This window comes from Aptenodytes patagonicus, chromosome 8, assembly GCF_965638725.1.
Source record: "Aptenodytes patagonicus chromosome 8, bAptPat1.pri.cur, whole genome shotgun sequence".
In the NCBI taxonomy this organism is placed as follows: domain Eukaryota; kingdom Metazoa; phylum Chordata; class Aves; order Sphenisciformes; family Spheniscidae; genus Aptenodytes; species Aptenodytes patagonicus.
This window is the reverse complement of record NC_134956.1, coordinates 10,756,937-10,777,873: the sequence shown is the minus strand read 5'-3', so window position 1 is coordinate 10,777,873 and position 20,937 is coordinate 10,756,937. Positions and strand designations below refer to the sequence as shown.

General features: G+C 37.9%; 2 protein-coding genes across 2 annotated transcripts in view; one reads left to right on the top strand and one right to left on the bottom strand.

Moving 5' to 3' along the window:
- The first annotated feature begins 368 nt into the window (after window positions 1-368).
- Window positions 369-13,881, top strand: ASB14 (ankyrin repeat and SOCS box containing 14). The gene is made up of 12 exons (XM_076346312.1): window positions 369-426; window positions 857-896; window positions 2,029-2,240; window positions 2,761-2,815; window position 3,936; window positions 4,184-4,315; window positions 4,412-4,570; window positions 6,547-6,792; window positions 8,472-8,643; window positions 10,218-10,761; window positions 11,631-11,784; window positions 12,516-13,881. The coding sequence occupies exons 3-12, from the start codon at window positions 2,113-2,115 to the stop codon at window positions 12,707-12,709; spliced, it is 1,785 nt and encodes a 594-aa protein (XP_076202427.1). The 5' UTR covers window positions 369-426; window positions 857-896; window positions 2,029-2,112; the 3' UTR covers window positions 12,710-13,881.
- The window catches only part of APPL1 (adaptor protein, phosphotyrosine interacting with PH domain and leucine zipper 1), a 34,739-nt gene continuing 27,435 nt past the window's right edge, over window positions 13,634-20,937 (bottom strand). The window contains exons 19-22 of the mRNA XM_076346311.1: window positions 20,603-20,749; window positions 20,300-20,350; window positions 19,851-19,940; window positions 13,634-19,232 (exon numbers count right to left, since the gene is read on the bottom strand). Coding sequence (XP_076202426.1) covers window positions 19,083-19,232; window positions 19,851-19,940; window positions 20,300-20,350; window positions 20,603-20,749 — 438 coding nt within the window. The 3' untranslated portion in view covers window positions 13,634-19,082. The remainder of the gene's footprint in view (window positions 19,233-19,850; window positions 19,941-20,299; window positions 20,351-20,602; window positions 20,750-20,937) is intronic.

Here is a 20,937-nt window from a genome sequence, read left to right as displayed (position 1 = left end):
TATGTTTACTTTCATTGTTTTTAGTTTTTCTTTTTACACTGTCTTACTCTTTTAAGTAAGGTCCTAACAGTATCTTCAGTTTACTCCCTTAGGAAAGCACTAAAGAATTTTCTTTCCATAATGTAATAGTTGCTACTTATAGTTCTCAAATTCTCATTCCAAAAACTGTTAACAAGAGTATTTTTACAAAGAAACTGGACTTTTAATTCCTGCTTTTGCTGACACCATTTGTCAGGTCAGATTATTAAACATAACTAACCTATATGAAAGAAACATGGAGAAAGTCCCAGAGTATCTTATGATCGGGTATTTATAGTGAGCTATTAATGGACGTAGGCTCCACTGAGATCGTTTTCAATCCTGAAAATATCACTTTCAACTTAATAATCACTTCTTCAAAGTGTGAGGTCTTCCCTCTTTCAGAAGGTGAGGAAAACCAGTATATTTTCTCAATTTCATAGGAAAATCAGTAGTCTTTTTACAAAGAAGAAATTGTCTAGATTTAAAATGTTTATATACTCATTGTACTATAGGCATAATTGAATACCAACAGTTACTTGTCTGTATATTTTGTTAATATATTTCTCTTTTTTGCTACATGTACAATTACAGAGCAAGGCCTTGCAATAACACATTAGGTGGATCAGGTAACAAATTAAATGATGTAGGTTTACTATGAATTACTGCTGCTCAACTTTAAGATGTTTCTAGAATTATTCCAAACTTTGTATGTGGCATGTTGACAACCTCCTTCATTTTGCTGTGCTCGTTCATTTTGCTAATTTATCTATTTGCTTTCAGTTTTACTTACTCATTTTATTTTACTTTGCCCTGTATTTCTGGTTGTTTTTTTCAGGCCAACTCTCTTGAAAGACAGAAGTGGAAGTTTTGATAAGGTAAAACAGATGAGAGGTTTGAGCCTAATGGAACATCGGTGATTTCAATCTGTAATAGCATGTAGCTGAATATACAAAAAGAACAGTGTGACTGCTTATGCATATAACAGTGTACACCTACACACATTATACTATTTAATGATTGATTTGATCATTAATAATTTTTATGATTTCTTCTTAAATTTTAACATTTAGACTTAACAAATCATATCAAAGGGATTAATTTCTATGCTCCGTTGTTTGTATTACAATTTTAAAAGGGTAAAAATATTATTAATTGAACCCTTTCAACTTGGCAAACTTTTTTTTTTTTTAAACTAATGCTATTCTTAAGGTTCTTTTTTTTAAATTCACTCCATTGTGGTTACACCAGTGTTTTTTATTTCTGCTTGTATTTCAATATATATCATTGCAGTATTTTATATATATCCCTTACAAGTGTTAGAAAAGAACAGGCATGCATTGAAGAAGAATGCAGAATTGTAAGTTTATCTGTTCTAAATGGCTGTAGATTATGCACATAAGGTGGTAAGGTTGGTCCTTTTTCAAGCATGGAATTTGATGTTGATTCAGTTGGAAGGCTGATGCATGTAATAGCACAAAACTACAATACTTTCCTGACTATGAGATATGGCCCTAAAGGTATCTTTGTTGAAACAGTTTGAACAAAGGCTACTATTAAAAAATTTCATGTCCTTCACTTGCCCTTCACTTCCAGGCCCTCTGTGAACAAACTGAAAAAACATCCCAAGTCTTACTGCACATCTGTTTTCCTACTAAGGAAACATTAGAGCACAATTGTGATGATATTTGAGTGTCTAAAAGACTTAAGAGGGAATGACTATTTATCTGAAAACTAAGTTTTACTTATTTTTGTTGCTTTCTTATAAGTAATGCCAGAACAAGTAGCTATTCTGTATGTTCAGTCTGTGGAACAGAGATAAAAGCTAGCTCGTGCTATTGGAATAGAAAACCTTAACTCTGTTCTAAATAGAGTAACTCTTTGCATCGCAAACTTAAATACTTGGGAGAAGGCTGGAGCTTGAGATGGAGAAGTTCCGATTGATTTATTTTAAACTATGTTTCATTTCTCTTGATACTTAAACAGCGATTGCTATTTCTATTACTCCAGATTTAACCTGAAGATTTAACATCTGCTTCCAATTAAAAAGCAGTGTTTCCCAACGAAAAGTGATCCAAGTTGTGCTGATTTGCCATGTATAATTCTATATATCTGTTCGATGATGATTCAGATGATGAAATCCCTACCCAACAAGCTATTCAGGAAAGCTTACAAGATAGGCATAAAATTGAAACAAGTGGCAGTGCAACAGAGGATGAAAGGTAGTAGGTTATTACTTCTATTTTGTGTGTTTTCTTGGCATTATTATAAGCACGTAGTAACCTTATTTTCCTTTGTGACTCCATATGTTGTATTGCTATGACCTTGTCTCATGGATACTGGAAACCACTGGTAGCTCACTTGTTCTGAGTTCTCCCTGAAAAAGTATACCCATTTCCTCAAAAATATGGAATGTATGAAACTTTCAGGTGACATTTTACATCAGTGTCTAAATGAGTACAAGGCTTTATGAAGAAGATAAGTATGTGATGTAAACATAGATTGGTATGGTAGCTTTCCCTCATTTTAGTATTTAATTGTTGGCTTTTGTGTGAATAATCCAATATTTATAGTGGCAGGGGAAGACCAACAAAAAAAGTGTTTTAATGTGTTAAACCCTGACAAAACCTTACAGAAATCTAACATGTAGTCTAGACTTGAGTATTTAAATTAAGGTATAATTATATCCTGAACTTCACAATAGTTTTTACTTCTCACTTTATTTTTGTTCTGTTTATGCAGTTTCCAGTACATTGCAAGTAAAGAACATGGAAAGATAATTGCAGCAATTCGGACAGTTAAGTACAAATACACCGCACTAAGCCTATACCCCTAGGAATCGCTTGGGTATTGCATTGTTGAGCAATGCCTGCATTTTAGGTGTTTGATCACCTGATTTAAGTGCAGTTTTTCTTTATGTAGTCTTGGGAGGAGTAAGGCAACTAAAAACGGGACACCCAAAAGCTAACTTATTAGATAGGAACATGGTACTGGGATGGGTTCAAATGTCATTCCTCTCAGAGATTCCAGTACTTCACCTCCTGGAATTAGGGGAAAATGCCAGGCTTTTTTTGTAAAATAAGCAACAGGATGGCAAGGCCCTAGTCAATTAATACTTCATAAAAGCATTTGCCACTTTGAGAGATACCCAGATTAAAATCTCTTCTCTAACTGAAGAGTGTTCCAGAATAGTTCCTTAACTGCCAAACTTGAGTGTATTCCAATATGAGATGCTCTTAGTCTGCTCCTCTGAAACTTCTACTTTTTGTGGTATAATCAGTTTATATACTGAGTCACAGAGATAACTAAACAATGAGCGTAAGTAGTACAGCTGTTTGGACAGTTGTCTGGCAGTGGGAAACCTTCAGCTCATTCCTTAGACACATCATAGTAGTTACAGAGATATTTAGTGGAGTAGGAATCAAGAAACCAAGTCTTTTCTGGAAAAGCAAATGCTATAAATGTTCCATACACAATGGAGAATGTGTCTAAACTCTAGTTACACTTGCTGTCTGGCTTTATGAATATATAATTCTTCCATATGTAGGAGAACTTCAGCTGCAGAGATTGAGAGCAGTCTGTCTCCTCACCCTATAGTTGTAACTAACAGAAGGACAGACTGCCTTCTCCCAGGAATGACAGGATAAAAAATGAGAGCAGAAACCAGGCCTTTACTTAAACAGGACTTCCAGCCAAGAAAGTTTTGCTGTTTCTTGATGAGATACAAAATTGAAAACATAATCACTTATGTTGATTAAAGATCCAATAAGACTGTTAGTAAAAGCAGGAATAACGAGATAGGTCTCATCTGTGAAACCAGCTTCATTTTCCTTTTGCCAGCCTAAATATTTTTTCTTACAGTTTCACTAGGACACCTGTATATACATTAAAATTTCATGCACTATTGCTCATGAGAGGGTTGTATTTGAAATATTTTAGTCATATTATTATAATAAGTTTTTTCAATGTATAATTCAAAATGCTTTGTGAGTCAATGTCAATCATTGATTGTTCCATTCATGTAAACCACCCTCTGAGAAAAAATTGCTTTGACAAAGCAAGTTGTTTATTCTAGATATACTGATGGGATAAATGGCACACAAATTAGTTGCCTGAATTTTGTTTTAGGATGAGTAATGGGATATGTGTCTGTCTTAAAATACAGGCCAAGAAGAGGCCTTGATGAAGTTGGTGAGGCACAGTTCTGCTTTTGAAGAAGCAGATCGGCAAGGCTGGCTTCCTGTGCATGAAGCTGCAGCACAGCTAAATAAGAACATCCTTGAAATAACTTTGAAAGGTACAGAGTCCTTCTGGTTTTCCACCAAAAAGTTTTACATAGTCGGGTTTGATGAATCATCCAGCTTCAAATATGTTCTGCTTTTCTGTATTTCAGCCTCTTGTGCCATTACGTGGGAACAGACCACTCTAAAAGGGGAAACACCTCTCTTGGTGGCAGTAAGAAATTGCTTTGTAGACAATGTCCGCTTTCTCCTGCTCAATGGCTGCAATCCCAATGTTAAGAATGAAGAGGGAGATTCTCCTTTAGTTATAGGTGAATACCTTATTTTGGGGTGGAGAGATGAGGGAATGAGGTGAGATTATAGTTACGCATTAGGTTTCAATTTGACATATTTGACTTCAAATCAATATCTAAAATATTTTGCTATAAGGAGCAAAAAATGTTAACCTCAGTATTGAATGTGTCTGTCTCTTTTTCTTAGACGATATCAAGACTTTAAATGAGCTGACAATTCAAAGTTAGGGATTGTCACCACAAAGTTCTTAGCATTATTTATTATTAAAGTATTACCCTTATTGGTCTACTAAAGTATGGGAAACATAGAACTAGGAGAAGCTAAAAATCTTTCCCTGAAGTCTGATGCAATGCAGTGAGCTCCAGATGCCTACCATTTTCCATCCCTCAGTTGCAAAGAGTTTGAGGTTCAGGTTGACCATACATCTTTTTCCTCAAAGAATCAAATAGCTTTCTCGGTGAAGTGCAGAGTGTCTTCCTCTTCCTTGGCATCATTTATGCAGTGGTGCCAGATAACCAGGTCCTCCTGCTTCTTCATGCTATTACTGTTGTTCTTGTCTGCAGGCATAAAACATTCATATTCTCTGCTTACATGGTATCTCTTTCATTGCATCAGCTTCTTTTTGTCCAAAAACCATGGTAATTGGTTTTGATTTTCAACAATTATAGCAAACCAGCCTGATTTATCTGCATTACGTAGAGCGTAAAACAGTGTGTGTCCCTATTCAGACATTGTTGGAATTAATCCAAGTATGACAAGTGAAGAAGCTAGCCAGGCCTAAATTCTAGGTTCACTTCTCTCTGATTTTTTTTTTTTTTTTTAATTGAAGAAGAAGGTCTCATACCTAGTGTCACTCTTAGTGTGAATGCCATTTTAATTTGATCATGCATAAGAACTGTAATTCTTGATTTGTAAAGAACCATATTTTGCCAAGATGTTTTTCTAAAATGTTCTGTGTTCGTTTCATTTGCTTCCTTCAATTTGGGCTATGATGCTGTTATTCTTACTGAGTCCTGGCCAAAAAAAGGAAAGCGTATTCTCATTATCTGAGTTCTAAAGGAGCGCTGTAAGTTTCTTGGATGAACCTGTAAGTTTTTCTGTACTGGAAGGGTGTTTTTTTCAAAACTATTGTTAAAGGAAGAGGAAAAAGCCTACCAACCATCTGTAGGACCCCCAGTCCATCCTGTTGAAATGACTAAAGCTTCTAGTCAGGGCCACCTGCTTAGAGAAGATGTAGAGAATTCCTAGGTGCTTTTGAAGTGCACTATATTAAAATGCACCATCCCCCAAGAAGGGGATGTATGGGATTTATCTAAAGCAGCTGTGTAGGTTACAGATAATGGGACATCATAGGTTATAGTATGCTGTCAATGGTATTTCAAGCAGCTGTGGCACACGAAGCTTCTCTGCCTAATCTGTCTCGGTGAAGGGCACTCACTGTTCTAACCCGCACAGCCTGGAAGATCAAGGAGAGAAGGAGGGAAAGGCGTTGCTTATTCATTCCATCCACTGGAGCCAATGCAAATTACTCTTTTAAGATCCTTACTGACTTAACAGATCAGGCTTATTAAGCTAAGAAGGCATATGACATAGTAATTTTAAACTTTGTTTCATATTATGCTAACTGCTTATGAAGATTAAATAGAGCTCTCTGAGCAGGCCAACTCCTGACTGCACCAAGTCCCTGTATATGATCTCCATCTAGTGGCAAGGAAAGTTGCATTCTGTTGCATTATCAAACACAACAGAGGATTACAGAGAGAAAAAGAGATTACCATAAAATTATTCATTTGTATAGTTAATGTTACCCTGGAAACAAACAACAGACTTGTTGATAAGTTAAACCTTTTAGTGTAGTGTGACATTTCTTAGTATATAAGTAGGACTGCCAGGAACAGCTCAAGCTTTCCTGGGCTGCCACATAACACAAGCCATAGAGCCTAGAATAGTATCGAATAACGTTCTGGCTGATACTTCGCTTATTGTCTTACAGCAATTAAACATGATTCATATGAGATTGCCTCCTTGTTGATAAGTTCTGGTGCAAAAGTGAATTTGCAGTGTGTCCACAAGAGGACTGCTTTACATGAGGCAGCCAGACTGGGCAAGAAGGATCTGGTGAAGCTTCTCCTTCGTTCTGGAGCAGATCCTGACCCTCGCAGTGGATATGGGCTCACACCTCTAGCACTGGCTGCACAGATCGGACATATAGAAATTATGGAGCTCTTATTGCAAAAAGGTGAGACTTTATTATATAGGATGTTATAGGAAGAGAAGGTTCGGGGTGGGGGTCTATCTTGTCAGTGTTATAAATATCTAATGGGATGGTATAAAGAAGACAGAGTCAGATTCTTCTCACTGGTGTCCAGAAACAGGACAAGAGGCAATGGGCACCAACTGAAACCTAGCAAATTCTGTCTGAACATAAGAAAGCACTTTTTTCTGTGAGGATGATTGAACATTGGAACAGGTCACTCAGAGAAGTTGTGAGTTGTATCCCCATCCTTGGAGATACTAAAAACCTGGGACATTGTCCTGGGCGCCCTGCTGTAGCTGACCCTGCCTGAGCACAGGGTTGGACTGGATGATCTCCAGAGGTGCTTTCCAACCTCAACTATTCTGTGGTTCTGTTTTACAACTCAGTAGATTGATTTAGTAATGTGTAGGCTCAGTGGTGGTGTTCTTCAAGTGAGTAGAAATTGTAAGCCACATGAAATGTTTAAAGCCCAAATGGGACAAAGTGAATCCTCTTTCTGACAGAGAAAAGTACTCCTAAATGCAGAGGTAAAAAATTGGTCTTAGCTCAGTAGCCAGTAAAACTTTGCATTACTGAAGTGAAAGGAAATGAATTGTTATCATGTTACTGAGTGTACAGCCTGTAGTGTTAATAGATCCAAACATATACAAAATATATTTTTAGAGATTACTTACTTGTAGCAAACTGTAGTAGTCATCAGTGAATGCTTTGCAAAACTGCAAGCAAATCTGACACATTGCAGGAGATATTTTGTCTGCATTTTTGGATGGCATCTTAATTTATTTGAAGAATTTGATGACTCCCAAATTGCATGAGTTGAGGTCCGTCTAAAGAATTCCTAGTATCTAAATTTCATGTTATAAGATATAAATATATGTGTGTGTGTATATATATACACACACACGCACACATATATATTCTCTCTAAAGTAGTTAGCCTATTTACACATTTTTATTAGTCTTCTGAAAGTTCTGTGATTGGATTAAAACTGGTTATTTTAAGATACGCCTTCAGAAATAGCAGCAGAAGTAACTTTCCTTACTAAAGAAAATTAAATGCTCTCTGTACCAAGAGGATTGTTGTGATGTAGTTAAGTAAAGGCCTGATAAAGACTACATCTTCATAATAGTCAAATAATATATTAATATTTTAGCGAGTAGTTGTAATTAGTTTTAAATGCAATATTGTTTTCTCATGTAGACAGGTCACTTTAGGGAAGGCCTGACAAGACATTTATGGTGGGGAATCTTATATGATGGCTCAGCGGTGCTGGAACTGGATTGTATGAACTGTTTTGATACTGGGTTCTCTCATATTTACAGTTATATGTGTCTGGTCTTTGTAAAGTAGAAGAATTGAAATGCATTTTATCTAAGCCAAAAAACAATTGTTTGTATGAATAAGAACCAAACCCCTTGCTTGCCTAGTTCTAGCAGCAAGTCTTGCTGTGTAATTGTGTTCAAAGCGATTTGGACCTTCTTGTTCCCAGGATTACATAAACACATCTAAAATCAAGGATCTGACATGAAGGTTTAGGCCCATAGTGGTTTTATTTGGTGAAGAATAGAATTCACAATACGTGTTGCTGGAGGATTGGAGATATTAATTACTGCTGGATATTTACAGTGACTACTGTGAAAATCCTTGATGCTTCTTTCCAGGTGCGAATGTTCTTTCACAGGCGATGGATTGTGCTTCTGTATTATTTGAAGCAGCAGGAGGAGGAAATCCAGATTCTCTGAGTCTTTTACTAGAATATGGGGCTGATGCCAATGTACCAAAGCACTCGGGTCATTTGCCAATCCACAGAGCTGCATATAGAGGACACTTTCTGTGAGTTAATATACTTAAAAATCAAGTAATGGGTGACACCAGAAATACTAATTTTGCTAATTCTACCTTACTCAAAGCAGGCAGCAAATCTGTAGTTTTGTAGAAGGAATTCTTTTTGACTGCGTAAATATGAGTTTTCTGTGTCTGAATGTAAAAGACCAGTCAGGATAAAATCTTTATCATTTTAGGATGAACATACTAATTCCTATAGTATTTCCCCACTTGGCACAAATAGTAACACTGTCCAGCCTGATATTGAGGTTCTTGGGACGTCCTCACTCTCTTTGGTTATGCATCATCTCCACCCCATCACAGGAAGGTAAACGTACTAAATAACCCTTATCCCCTAAGTCTATTTGTTTATCCCTTGTCCTGGTTTTGGCTGGGATAGAGTTAATTTTCTTCCTAGTAGCTGGCACAGTGCTGTGTTTTGGGTTTAGTATGAGAATAATGTTGATAACACGCTGACATTTTAGTTGTTGCTAAGTAGTGCTTATACTAGCCAAGGACTTTTCAGCTCCCCATGCTCTACCGACGGAGCAGGCTGGAGGTGCACAAGAAGCTGGGAGGGGGCACAGCCAGGACAGCTGACCCAAACTGGCCAGAGGGACATTCCATACCATGGGACGTCATGCTCAGTACATAAACTGGGGGAAAGCTGGCCGGGGGGGCCGCTGCTCGGGGACTGGCTGGGCATCAGTCGGCGGGTGGTGAGCAATTGCATCGTGCATCACTTGCTTTGTATATTCTTCTTATCACTATTATTATTATTATTATTATTATTATTATTATTATTATTATTATTATTATTATGACTTTATTTTATTTCAATTATTAAACTGTCTTTATCTCAACCCACGGGTTTTCTCACTTTTACTCTTCCGATTCTCTCCCCCATCCCACCGGGGCAGGGGGAGAGTGAGCGAGTGGCTGGGTGGTGCTCAGTTGCCAACTGAGGTTAAACCATGACATCCCTATTTTAAAGACAGGAAGGCTGCTGGAAGTTACTTATGCTAAAATCACAACCGATAAGTGAGAAACAAGTCTTCAATACTAGGAATGTTGCGTTGTGGTTAAGAATCTGAGGATTCTTAATTCCTATGTTAATATTTAAATATAATTTCATTTATATATATCAAACTTAAACATATTGTATATATTAAATTATGTATTATATGTATTCATGTAATAATATATTATGTTCTATTAATTCCCTAATTCCTATAGGTTAAGCAGTAACACTGTGCTCTTGACATTCAGGAAAAGCTTCTATTGAGAAGGAATCATTATTCCTTTAGCAAGGAATGGGGTTGTTCATGAATAATAGTATAATAGAATAATATTTTATGTGTAATAGGTGTAAAGTCAGTATGCTGGCTAACAATTTAATTGTTAGCAATGAAAGTCAATGCAGAGGTATAGCATGCAGTGGTACTGATTTGGTGGATTAAGACAGTTGCATACAGTCATGATGAATTCTGAAGCCTGGCAACACAGAGAAATTCAAAGATTGAGCTAGATGAACCAGTATGTTTAAGATTCTGAGATTTTTTTTTTTTTTTTAATTTCTTCAGAGCCCTAAAAAATTTAGTTCCAGTTACTAATTTTGATGCCATTAAAGAAAGTGGGATAAGTCCAGTTCACTCAGCAGCAGCAGGGGCACATCCTCAGTGCCTTGAGTTTCTCCTCAAATCTGGGTTTGATGCCAATTTCATGCTGGATCAAAGAGTTCGCAAGGGGTATGATGACCACCGGAAATCAGCATTGTACTTTGCTGTTTCCAACGGGGATATCTGTTCAACGCAGTTGCTGTTGAATGCTGGAGCCCTGCCAAACCAAGATCCTATCAACTGTCTCCAAATAGCCTTGAGAACGGGCAACTATGAATTAATGAATCTACTGCTCCGACATGGGGCTAATGTCAATTACTTCTGCAGAGTGAATACAACGCATTTTCCATCAGCTCTACAGTATGCTCTGAAAGATGAAGTCATGTTAAGAATGCTGATGAATTATGGGTATGATGTGCACCGCTGCTTTGATTGCCCTCAGGGAAACAGTCTGCATTCCCAGTACGTGACTGACGGATGGACTTCTACTGTTATCAAAGATACAATGGTGAGTATATCAGATGGCTTCACATGTTGTTTTACTGCCAGTATCCTTCCTAAAACTAAATGCAAGTGTGCTTAATGCAGTGTCAGAAAAGGAAGTTTTGAAACTGTGAGACAGTTTACACATAAAGGCAGGAATAAACAAGGCTTTAAAAATAAATAGATGTTGCCATGAGGCCTGGTTCACGACAGCAAATTATCATAAACAATATTTTTTAATTGTGAAAATATAGCTAATGATATGCTAACAATCAGTACAGAATTGGCTCTCCAGGGCAGTCTTGTCCATGCTGTGAAAGCAGGGACTTGCAGGCTGGCTCGCTGGGTTGTCTTGTATCGTAACACTGATGCTGGAAGGCTGTCGTAAGGACCCCCTGGAGCTGGCATGATAAGAGCTGAGCAGGAATTAACAAACCTGGACCAACCTAAAGAGGTTCCTGGAGACACCCACCAGGGTCATTGTTTTGCCGTTTGTAAAGCCCACTTGAACCTAATAAACCCTTCTTTAACCTGAAGATAAGGGGGTGTGGCATGCACTGGGCTGGTGTGTCCCCCTGTTCAGCATGCTGGGACGCAAGTCTAGATTCCACTTAGGGGAGTGGTAGCACTTCTTTTTAAGTACTTAGTTACCAAATATACAGCTGCTTAAGTTCATTTTTGGATCTAGTACAAAATAAACATCTCTCAGATTTTCAGATTCTGCTAGCGAGGCTTAATGCAAACTGTGACAACCTCTAAAGCTCCCCTGACTGACAGAACACTCACTCTTCCTGGCATTCTGTTGAAGTTATTTAATTGCTCTTGTCCTGCAGAGGCGGAAGTAATATACAGGAGTATTGAATATTATCCTATTAAACATTTTGTTTCTATCAGTTCTGTGAAGTGATAACCTTGTCATGGTTGAAGCATCTGTCTGGGAAAGTAGTGAGAGTAATGTTAGATTACGTCGATCACGTTAGTATCTGCTGGAAGCTAGAAGCAGTTCTCAAAGAACAGGAACTCTGGCCAGACATCAATTTGATTTTAAGTAAGTATCTGATGTTTACATCTGAAATGACAAACAAGCTGTTTTGGGCTTGGGGCCTTTTTTGTTGGTGGCATTTTAGTTTTCATTTTCTTTACCTCAGACTGGTGCTTTTCTTGACCCCTGTTAGGCCAAAAGTTATGTTTTGACAGTAAGAGACCTCTTAAAAATCAGTCTGTGTAGGATTTAAACTAAGTTTCTCTCAGAAGTCTGAGAGAGTTAACTGCACAATTCATGTAGAGCATTTGGGAACTCTAACTAGAATGTAGACAACACAATCCTCTTCAAGGGGAGAAAAGCTTTTCCCCCCGCCTCAAGTTGATGGAACAAATTGAATGAATTACTGCTTTTAATTAAGTGATTTAATTCTAGTCTAGATTAATTCTATGTCCTTTTTGTTTGTACGTAGATTAAGTAGTAGTGACTCAGAATTCTACTTTTAGTAGCTTCTTCAGGTTGACAGAAAACTGGCACCAGTTATTTGGGGTTAAAAGTACATGCCCCAAACTTAACTACTTAAACTTGCATTAAACTACGTTTAGCCAACTTGACAGAAACAAAATCTGTTGATTTAGCTGCCAGTGATTATAAATTATCTGAGAGACGTATGGGCTGAGGTAAAAAGGCTAGATCCCGACAGGTCTGGTTTTCCGGGTAACAGAGTACTGAATAAATAAATTGAACAAAATTTAATAAATAACTTACTAATATCAATCTCGCCTTCTCATTTCTAGCAAATCCTCGCTCTCTGAAGCATCTTTGTCGTCTGAAAATACGGGAATGCATGGGCCGGTTGCATCTCCGTTGTCCTGTCTTCATGACCTTCCTTCCACTGCCAAACTGCTTGAAAGACTACATACTATACAAGGAATATGATCTTTATGGACAGGAGAACTTCGTAGGAACCTACAGCCTCAACTGTACATAATTACTAGTTCTATGTTTTGAAGGGAATGTTGACGTGGATAAGACTGTCTTATGCAGCTGCTTTTTTCTTTTGGGATTTTCTCTCCTATGTATATTAAGGAATACCAGCATTTCCCCCCTCACCCCCTGAAGAAAATGGGGAGAACCCCAAAATGTAAGTATTGGTGATCCCATTCTACATATCTGCTGGAATGTAAACTATCTGAAAGTTACGGCAATAGTATTTTAAATGCTTAGTGTGAAAAGTTAAGGAACTGTAAAATGTAGGGCTGCAAGCCTTGTGTTATTGCTAAGTTAAAGCTTATCGTAACAGGTAACACTACCCTCATGGCAGGGTTAAACTCAGGATTTAGTGAAAGGTCAGGGATTTAACTAACACCAGGAAGGGACATAGTTCCTTTTTCTCTTGTACCTCTCTTTCTCTTGCCAAGAAGCTGTTTTTGTTTGTGAAGTCCTGCATTGAAGTTCTGAAGAGCAGCCGAAGTAGATTTATTTTTTTTCACCCACTTAAGCAATCCCACATTCTAAGCAGTGAAACGGGATTAACAGCTATAGAAACCTCTGCTTATCACAGCAGCTAGTGTGAAATACTGATGTTTCAACAAGAAGGCACTATTTCTGAAAGACGTGTTAGTTCTGCATCTCATTCTCAGGTATTGATGTGTCTCACCCATTATGTATTTTGATTGCTCTCTCTAGAACTAGGTTTTCCTTTTACAGTGCTGTCCAAGGGCACGCTTGCAATTTTTGGAGTTTCTCTTCATATAGTTGGAGCTTAAGCTTTTGGAGCACTATCTGTCAGCAGTCACAGTTGTCTTAAGGAGTCTTACATAGTACGCACAGACCCACAGCATGCCCGTTCTTTCTAAAAATACTGCAGATGTCAGTCCATATTTTAGAAAAAAAATGAAGTTCATCAACACACTTGGCATTAGTAGTATTTATTCCTTCATTATCAAGTAAGCATAGAATTTTTTTTCTCCTAGTTATACATGCATCTTTATCATGGAAGTTACATAATTCAAAAGTCTGCTTTTCCCCAGAAAAATCTACAAACCTTATAAAATACAGATTTAACCATAATGTAGTTATGACCCATTGCTTTTTACATGGTGTTTATCGTACAATAAACTAACGAAGCCCGTGAAGATAACGCATCAGTACCCATGTTAATGGTTGTGCTGGTATAGCCCTGTACGTGTGAATTCTGACCATTATCATAACCACAGCTCTGCAGAGTGCTACACGTTGTCTTGTGACTACAACAACATGCGCACTGAACAGCCAGCTGCGATGGTAAGGATCACCTTCTGCTGCCATTCAGTCTTTGATTGTTGCAAAAGCAAGTTATCAGCATTCCCAAGTACAATAACTTCCTCTGAGGTTGTCTGGCTAATATGATTAAAATTAAGAGAATTGAGATATGCTTTGACAACAGAGGGATATAACTGCATGTTAAAACTTCTTTAATGGAAGGGAACACATCTGGTCACCGATAATGGTACTTCCTGGAAGTCAGTATTATGAAAAATGCAGGAGGTTTTTGCATCGGTACAAATCCCACCCAGAAAGTTACTATAGTTAAGCTTTTATTTAATCTACAAAATGCTGACTGAAGCCCTGGCATAATACGTTTACTATCCATGTTTCCAAGATTAAGACACAACAAGCAAAGTTGACGTAAGTATGCCATTGGAGGTTTTTAATACAGCTATTCAGGGAAAATGTGCAAGTCAGTCTCAAACACTGCAAAAATCACTGACACTTCACTAGAGCGGGACCAATCCAGATCATCATCATAAGAATTTGACCACTCCACTCTTACTATAAAAATGACCTGAAAGATCGTACAAAATCCTTGGCTTGCAATATAAACTTCATTAGGAATACAAGTGCATTCACAATGACACACTGACTTACTCTTGTTGTGACAACTTAGATACCACTGTGGCAGGAAAAAAAAAAATCAACTTACTGCTTGGTTAAAAAGAAAAGCCTCGGAGACTAATTGACCTGCAATAAATTTTGTAAAATAGAGCAACAGAAAGAATATAAAATATCAGCTCTTGCTGTTAGACTAGACAATATCTCTACTAAATTCACTAAGCGGAGGCAGGTTTTCTTTCTCTATATGAATTATTTCCAAAATAACAAGAGACTCCACGGTAATGTAGTTTTCTCCATTGGCTTCTCCTAAATTCTGTGCAACTAATTCATCAGAATTTGCCTTAAACATGCACACAAATGTGCTTCTTTATATCAATGTACATAAATTATATCTTCATAAATAGCTTCAGCTGTTTCAGGATTTTCAGCTCTGGGTTTATATCCATATAAAGGTGAAATCTGACAGCATTGTAGAGGGGGAATGTTCCTTAACTCTTAAATACTACTTTACTGTTAGACAGTAAATTGTCTTGATAGAATTTCAAACCTAAACAGATTAAGGAAGTAATAGACTATCAAATTCAAACTAGTTTACACTACCTGCTCGTGACCAATTATATACGGCTAAGTTGTATATGACTCTTAACTTGTTCTCCGATTTAAACTTGGAGAAATCTCTTAGTGGCCATAGAGGAGTGCTAGGTATTACCTATAATGCAATAAAATGCATACCCATAAGCACACTTTATATATTTTGATATTCATGACATACATAAAGAATGTATGTAGCTTGAAACAACTGGCAGTGAGACTCGCTTGGTCTGCAGTGTGTAAATCTACATAGCGTAACAAACTTAACATCCCCTTACCTAAGGGGAAAAAATGTGGCAGTAACTATGAGGCTGCAATTAGCAACATAAAAAGTTAGTTCTAAACAGCACTGCTGATTCAGTACCTGTGCAAAGTCACTCTAAAAATCATACACTTGAAAGAATATTTTCAGGAGTGTCTGAAATAAGAGTAGATGCACATGAAGCAAACTACAGCTTTAGCTGGAAGTGCTTGAAAGATCAGCCTGTAAGTAAAAGGCAATACGAAATACTGAACAGGAGAAATAAATTACAGGAGAGGAAACCAACCAGTAATTCACTTACAGTAATAAAATGCTCAGGTGGTGAAATCCTGCTGCAGTAGTTCCCAGGAGAACATGAGGTGTTATATTAAAAGTCATACTCTCAAGGAAAATACTAAGCACTTTTTTTTTTTTTAATTAACAAAAATGTTTTCCAATGAAGTAGTTCTAAACCTCATAGGAAGAAAGGGGTCAAATAGTTTTTTATTTTGGGGAGAATGGCATGGACACCTCAGCAGCTATTTTTTGCCTTGAGGTAGGTCTAATTACAGAGCCACGTGCTCCTCCCCTTAAGCAAAACTCAGTAATTCTCACCCCCACCGCTAACTCATTGCACCGTTCCCGTTTAACTTCCTCATCTCTTCCGACCTGCCATGTGCTCTTGCAGCTTTCATCCCTCTCCCAGATGCTTTTATATCTTTTTGCTCATTTTACACCAGTGAAACTCTCCTAAATAAGCAACACCCCACCCCCCACCCCCCATTTCATTCATGCATATCAACCTGTTTTCTTTAACCACTCTCTTCAATCATGTCCCCTTTTTTTAGTGGTTAAGATGAGAATCATCCAACACAAATGAAATGCACTTGACTCCCATGCTGTCTGTTTTAGAAAACTACATTTAATGGCATAGATGGAAAGCCTGAAAAGCAAATGGAATAATTCCAGTCATGTATTGCTAAATCTGAAAAATCCCCTATGACAGTAAATTCCTCTGCCAACTTTATTCTCCCGCTTTCTTCCTCATCTTTGCAGATTTATGTCTAAACAAGTAATGGTAGGTTTCAAGAAAAAACAGTAATTCAATTTCCTGACATTTCTTCAAAACAGGCTACACATCAGAAATGCTTTTTGATGAGATTGCTGATCTATTAACTGTCTTCCATGTGGAGCTAGGGCTATTGCAGCTAAACTGGGTAACCCAACCAATCCCACTCTGACAAGCCGGGGGACTGGATTCTAGAAACTGGAGACCACTGCTTTCATATTCTTCCTGTGCTGTTTCAAAACTACTTCATCTTCTGCATGTACTTGAGGAAGATACAGTAAGACACAGTAACCTTGAGCTATGCTGTCATACTATTTGATAGAAACTAGAAATATCAGTAAGTAAAAACAAACAAACAGAGAGAGAAACATGAACTGGAACGATTTGCAGAGACAAACTGGCTGCCGTGCAACTATCTGTAAGCCTAGATTTAGGCACAAAAAGGGGAAAAAAAAAACCAGATTTGCTGCCTCTGTACATTTTTGTTGTCAAGAATAAAACCAGTCTCTTAAGGATGAGAGCTGAGAATAGAAGACTAGGTAAGAAATAAAAATGCCACTCTTTTTTAGAAAAAAGCCTCAGATTTGTGTGGTCGATGTGACAGTGTGCTAGCTGAATTTGGCCACAGGGCAATGCCATTTGGCCTGACAGGGCAACAGCAAAAGCAGGTATTTCTGCAAGTGACTGGCTACTCTGGGGATGCAAAGTGTACTGCAAGAGGAGTTGCTAACTAACTCAGGAAGAGAACCTGGAGGCTCTCTGCTGCTCAGCCTCCCGCTCCACCTCCTCTTTTAAGGCAGGAGTACTGTGACCCCTTGGGAGGCTGCTCAAGCCCTTCCATAGGCTGTGGTGCCAGTAACATCTGCTCCGAGAGCTGCTCTAGCTCCTGCTGCATAGCAGCCCCAGTGCAGCAGACTCTGTTAGTCCTGCCCAGGCGCTGCAAGGGCAGGCACCGCTCCCCCTTCTCGCCTGTGACAGGAGCCAGATGCAGTGAGCTTCTCCATAGAAATTTGCATCTCCAGCATAAGGGGCAGGAGGAGACTGCCTTCTTTAGCCAACACAGGGCCACTCCAGCGTGTGAGGAGAGCTAAGGACACTGATCCCTCTATGCACCTACAGCCATCTAGCAGAGAGGGCCTGACATTCCTCACTCACTTTATCAGCTCTGAGCAACTCAGGCTATGAAGGGCTGGGCCATCACCAGCTGATGGGGAGATATTCTGAAAATTGCTTCCATTCCTGAACACCAGGAATGCCCTGCAATGAACTGGAAAATGCTCGTAACTGTTATAACTTGGAGTATAAGCGTATTCTTCTCTTTCTACATTTCCTGTTATTTTCATGCTGCTATTAGAGAGAGATCTTCTGTTCCCCTGGATTTTAGTATTTATAGTAATTAGTGCAAAAATAAATATTTCTCTTCAAACAAGTCTTCTCTTCTGGATCAAAAGGTGAATGCACATTTAGTACTGTACAAAATAAATATTACACAGGCTATGGAACATGGAGTTCAGATTACAAGCTGTAAACAGACACTGCTTTGAAAAATGCTCGACAGGATTGACTCTAGGCTGTAGGATTAGCATAGTCTCTTACTTCAGAGCTAGTAAATTCTGTTTGCAAAATCAATTTCTGTAAAAAGATTTAAAGAGCCTCAACTCATTTTCAGTAAGTAAGTGTAGTGTACTGCTGGCAAGGCATTTACATATTCAGAAGATTTTTTTCAAGTGATGGAATTCAAGATGTTCCTGCAACTCTAAGCATGTTTTATAAAAAGTGAACTCAAAGGCTTACAGCTTTTTATTACACGTACTGGGGAAAACCAAGAACGTGGCACTTTTGTGCTACAAGAATATATACATTATTCTTATCATTTGATAAGGAATGCTTTATACATTCCTCATGCAGCAAAGTGCAACTGCGTCTCATCAGCTCTTATCTAGGTCTGACAGTATTTTTTTCTCCTGTTGAAAGAAGTCTTTCAGCATTATATTCACCAAAAAAATCACGACGGTATCATACAGTGCAATATGAAACAAAAAATAAGATCTTTCTGTCTACAACTATTGCACATCTTACTGATGTTAATAAGGATTTTTCTTCTACATCTAAGAAAGTTATGTGCAGCAAATTAGGTAAAGCTTAGCACTGTCTTATTTGGACATCCACTTGTATTTCCAGCAAGGTGTTCTCCATGCTGCAGGGTAAAGAACAAATTTCAGTGTACTGCTGAAGTCCAATGAGAGTTTTGAGTTTTGCTTCAAGAGCAGTCAACTGCACTGAGAGGTAAGTGGGGATCCCCCCCACCATTTTTTTCCATACTGCAGAGAAGCCTTGAGAAAACATCATTTTGTAATAAACATGGTAGCATCACCATGCTTCATCTGGCATACAGAAGAGAATTATACTGGCATGAAAACGGAAATCACTTAACTGAGAAAGAAAAATCAAGGTATAATAGGGTCTACATATTGTGAAGTCTTTTATATAATACAACAGACCCTCCACCTACATTTCACTTCTTGTAGAACTTGTGCCATTTCACCAGGGATAGCCACGATTCCAATTTTAATAAAGTAGACAATCTTAGGCTTCAGATTCTCTCTTCTTCTTTCCATCTTCTCCTAAATCACTGTCTTCCGACTGGCTACTGCTAAGGACTACAAATTGTCCTTCTCCACTGCTCTGGTTCGATCTGCTGGAAGCAGCGATCAACCGGCTTTGCTCCTCTAAGTCCTAGTTTGAGAAGGGGGGGTTGGGAAAGCAGAAAAAAAATACTCACTTTAAAGCCATCTACAACCGAAACAGGATACCGTTGTTATGATTTGTAAACTATCTTTTGATACTATCGATGGACAACTTTCTGTACAGAGGGAACTGAAAGACTGAATAGGAAACCAAAACATTTACATTTCGGTAGCTGGCATTATTAGAACAGCTAACACATTAACACATTTGTACCTATGCTCCACACAACACAGCAGGTCAGAACAAGTGTCTGTCTGTGCCTACAGCCTGCTCCCGGCAGCCCCTTCCTCACCCCGTAACTGCACCCTCGTCAGCAAATGCAGTTATTTTGGGCCTGTGATAGGTGTTCCTTCAAGCACTGCTCTTAAGTACTCCCATAAAGATGTTTTGTGGTTTATCTCCTCAGAAGAGCTCTTTTTAAAAACTACTATACAAAATTATACAAAATCTGCACAGGAAATACTTCTAATGATTAACTGAATTCCATAATGGTCTATGAACTTGTACTCAAGAATGTGGTAGTGGAGCTTGGAATACAAAACTGCAAAAGAAAGAAAGTAGAAAGAAAAAAAAAAAAGAATATTAAGAAATAATGATGAAACGTACCTTTTCAATTTGTTTTTGTTTATTCAGTTCTTTTTGTTGTTTCTCTTTGACTCTATCTATTTCTTTTTGCTTTTCTGATGCTTTTCGATCCTAAAGGGCAAAAATGTAAATAAAGTAAGTAACAACAGCCTGAGATGTTTGATACACTACCAATTTATGACAGTTTGCTCAAAACTGTTACGCCACTGTTTTGATTATTCTTCTTTTAAAGGACTGGTATGTTTGTTAAAGGTAGCAAGCTGAATCCTATCTTTAATATTGTTCCACAGTAGACACTGATCAAAGTCTTTTTATCTCGGGTTTAAATTCTAGAAAACAAATCCCTTAAAATGCACCACAACAGTATTACTGCATCTATACGCATCTTGTGGAATATATTCTACTACACATATTAAATACACTCTCTCCCTTCCATTCACAAGCATCCCTTGCCCCGAAAAGATTCTTACCAGTTCTGCATGAAAAGCTATCTGTTTTGCCAGTCCAACAGAGTCACAAATCTAAACACAAAACAGATTGGAAATAATAAAAAAGACTCTAATAAAAATGCCTTTAAAATTAAGCCAGATTCCCAAGTTAGATATGATAGCATATTAAGCACTTGCAGGTACTTAGACTGTCAGGTTTAACTGTTTTTCAGTACATACACAAAATACTCTCCCATAGAAATCCCTTAGACAGCTTGAATGGATCTAACATCTTGGAATCCCCATCAGGTTCAAAACTGATACAAGTATAGCCATCACCAATACCTTTTCCCCTTCATTATTTGATTCAAATATATAGCAGACGGAAGTTTGGCGGCTCTCGACTCTCCCTCCTGAAGTTCTAAGCACAAATCCAAAAAGGCGCTTATTCTCCTGGTGCGTAGCATACAAGACTACACTGGGCAAAGGAAACTGCCAAAAAGGATCAAATATGGAGATATTAAAACTGGTTCCAAATGTTTTCTATATGAGGTTTCAATATACTGCACGTTAATGACTTCAATATCATAAATGCACAACCACACCAGAAGAAGTTACAACCTGACCAAACACGCAATTATGAAACACAAACAGTAGATTAGAAGACAAGGATTAAATTA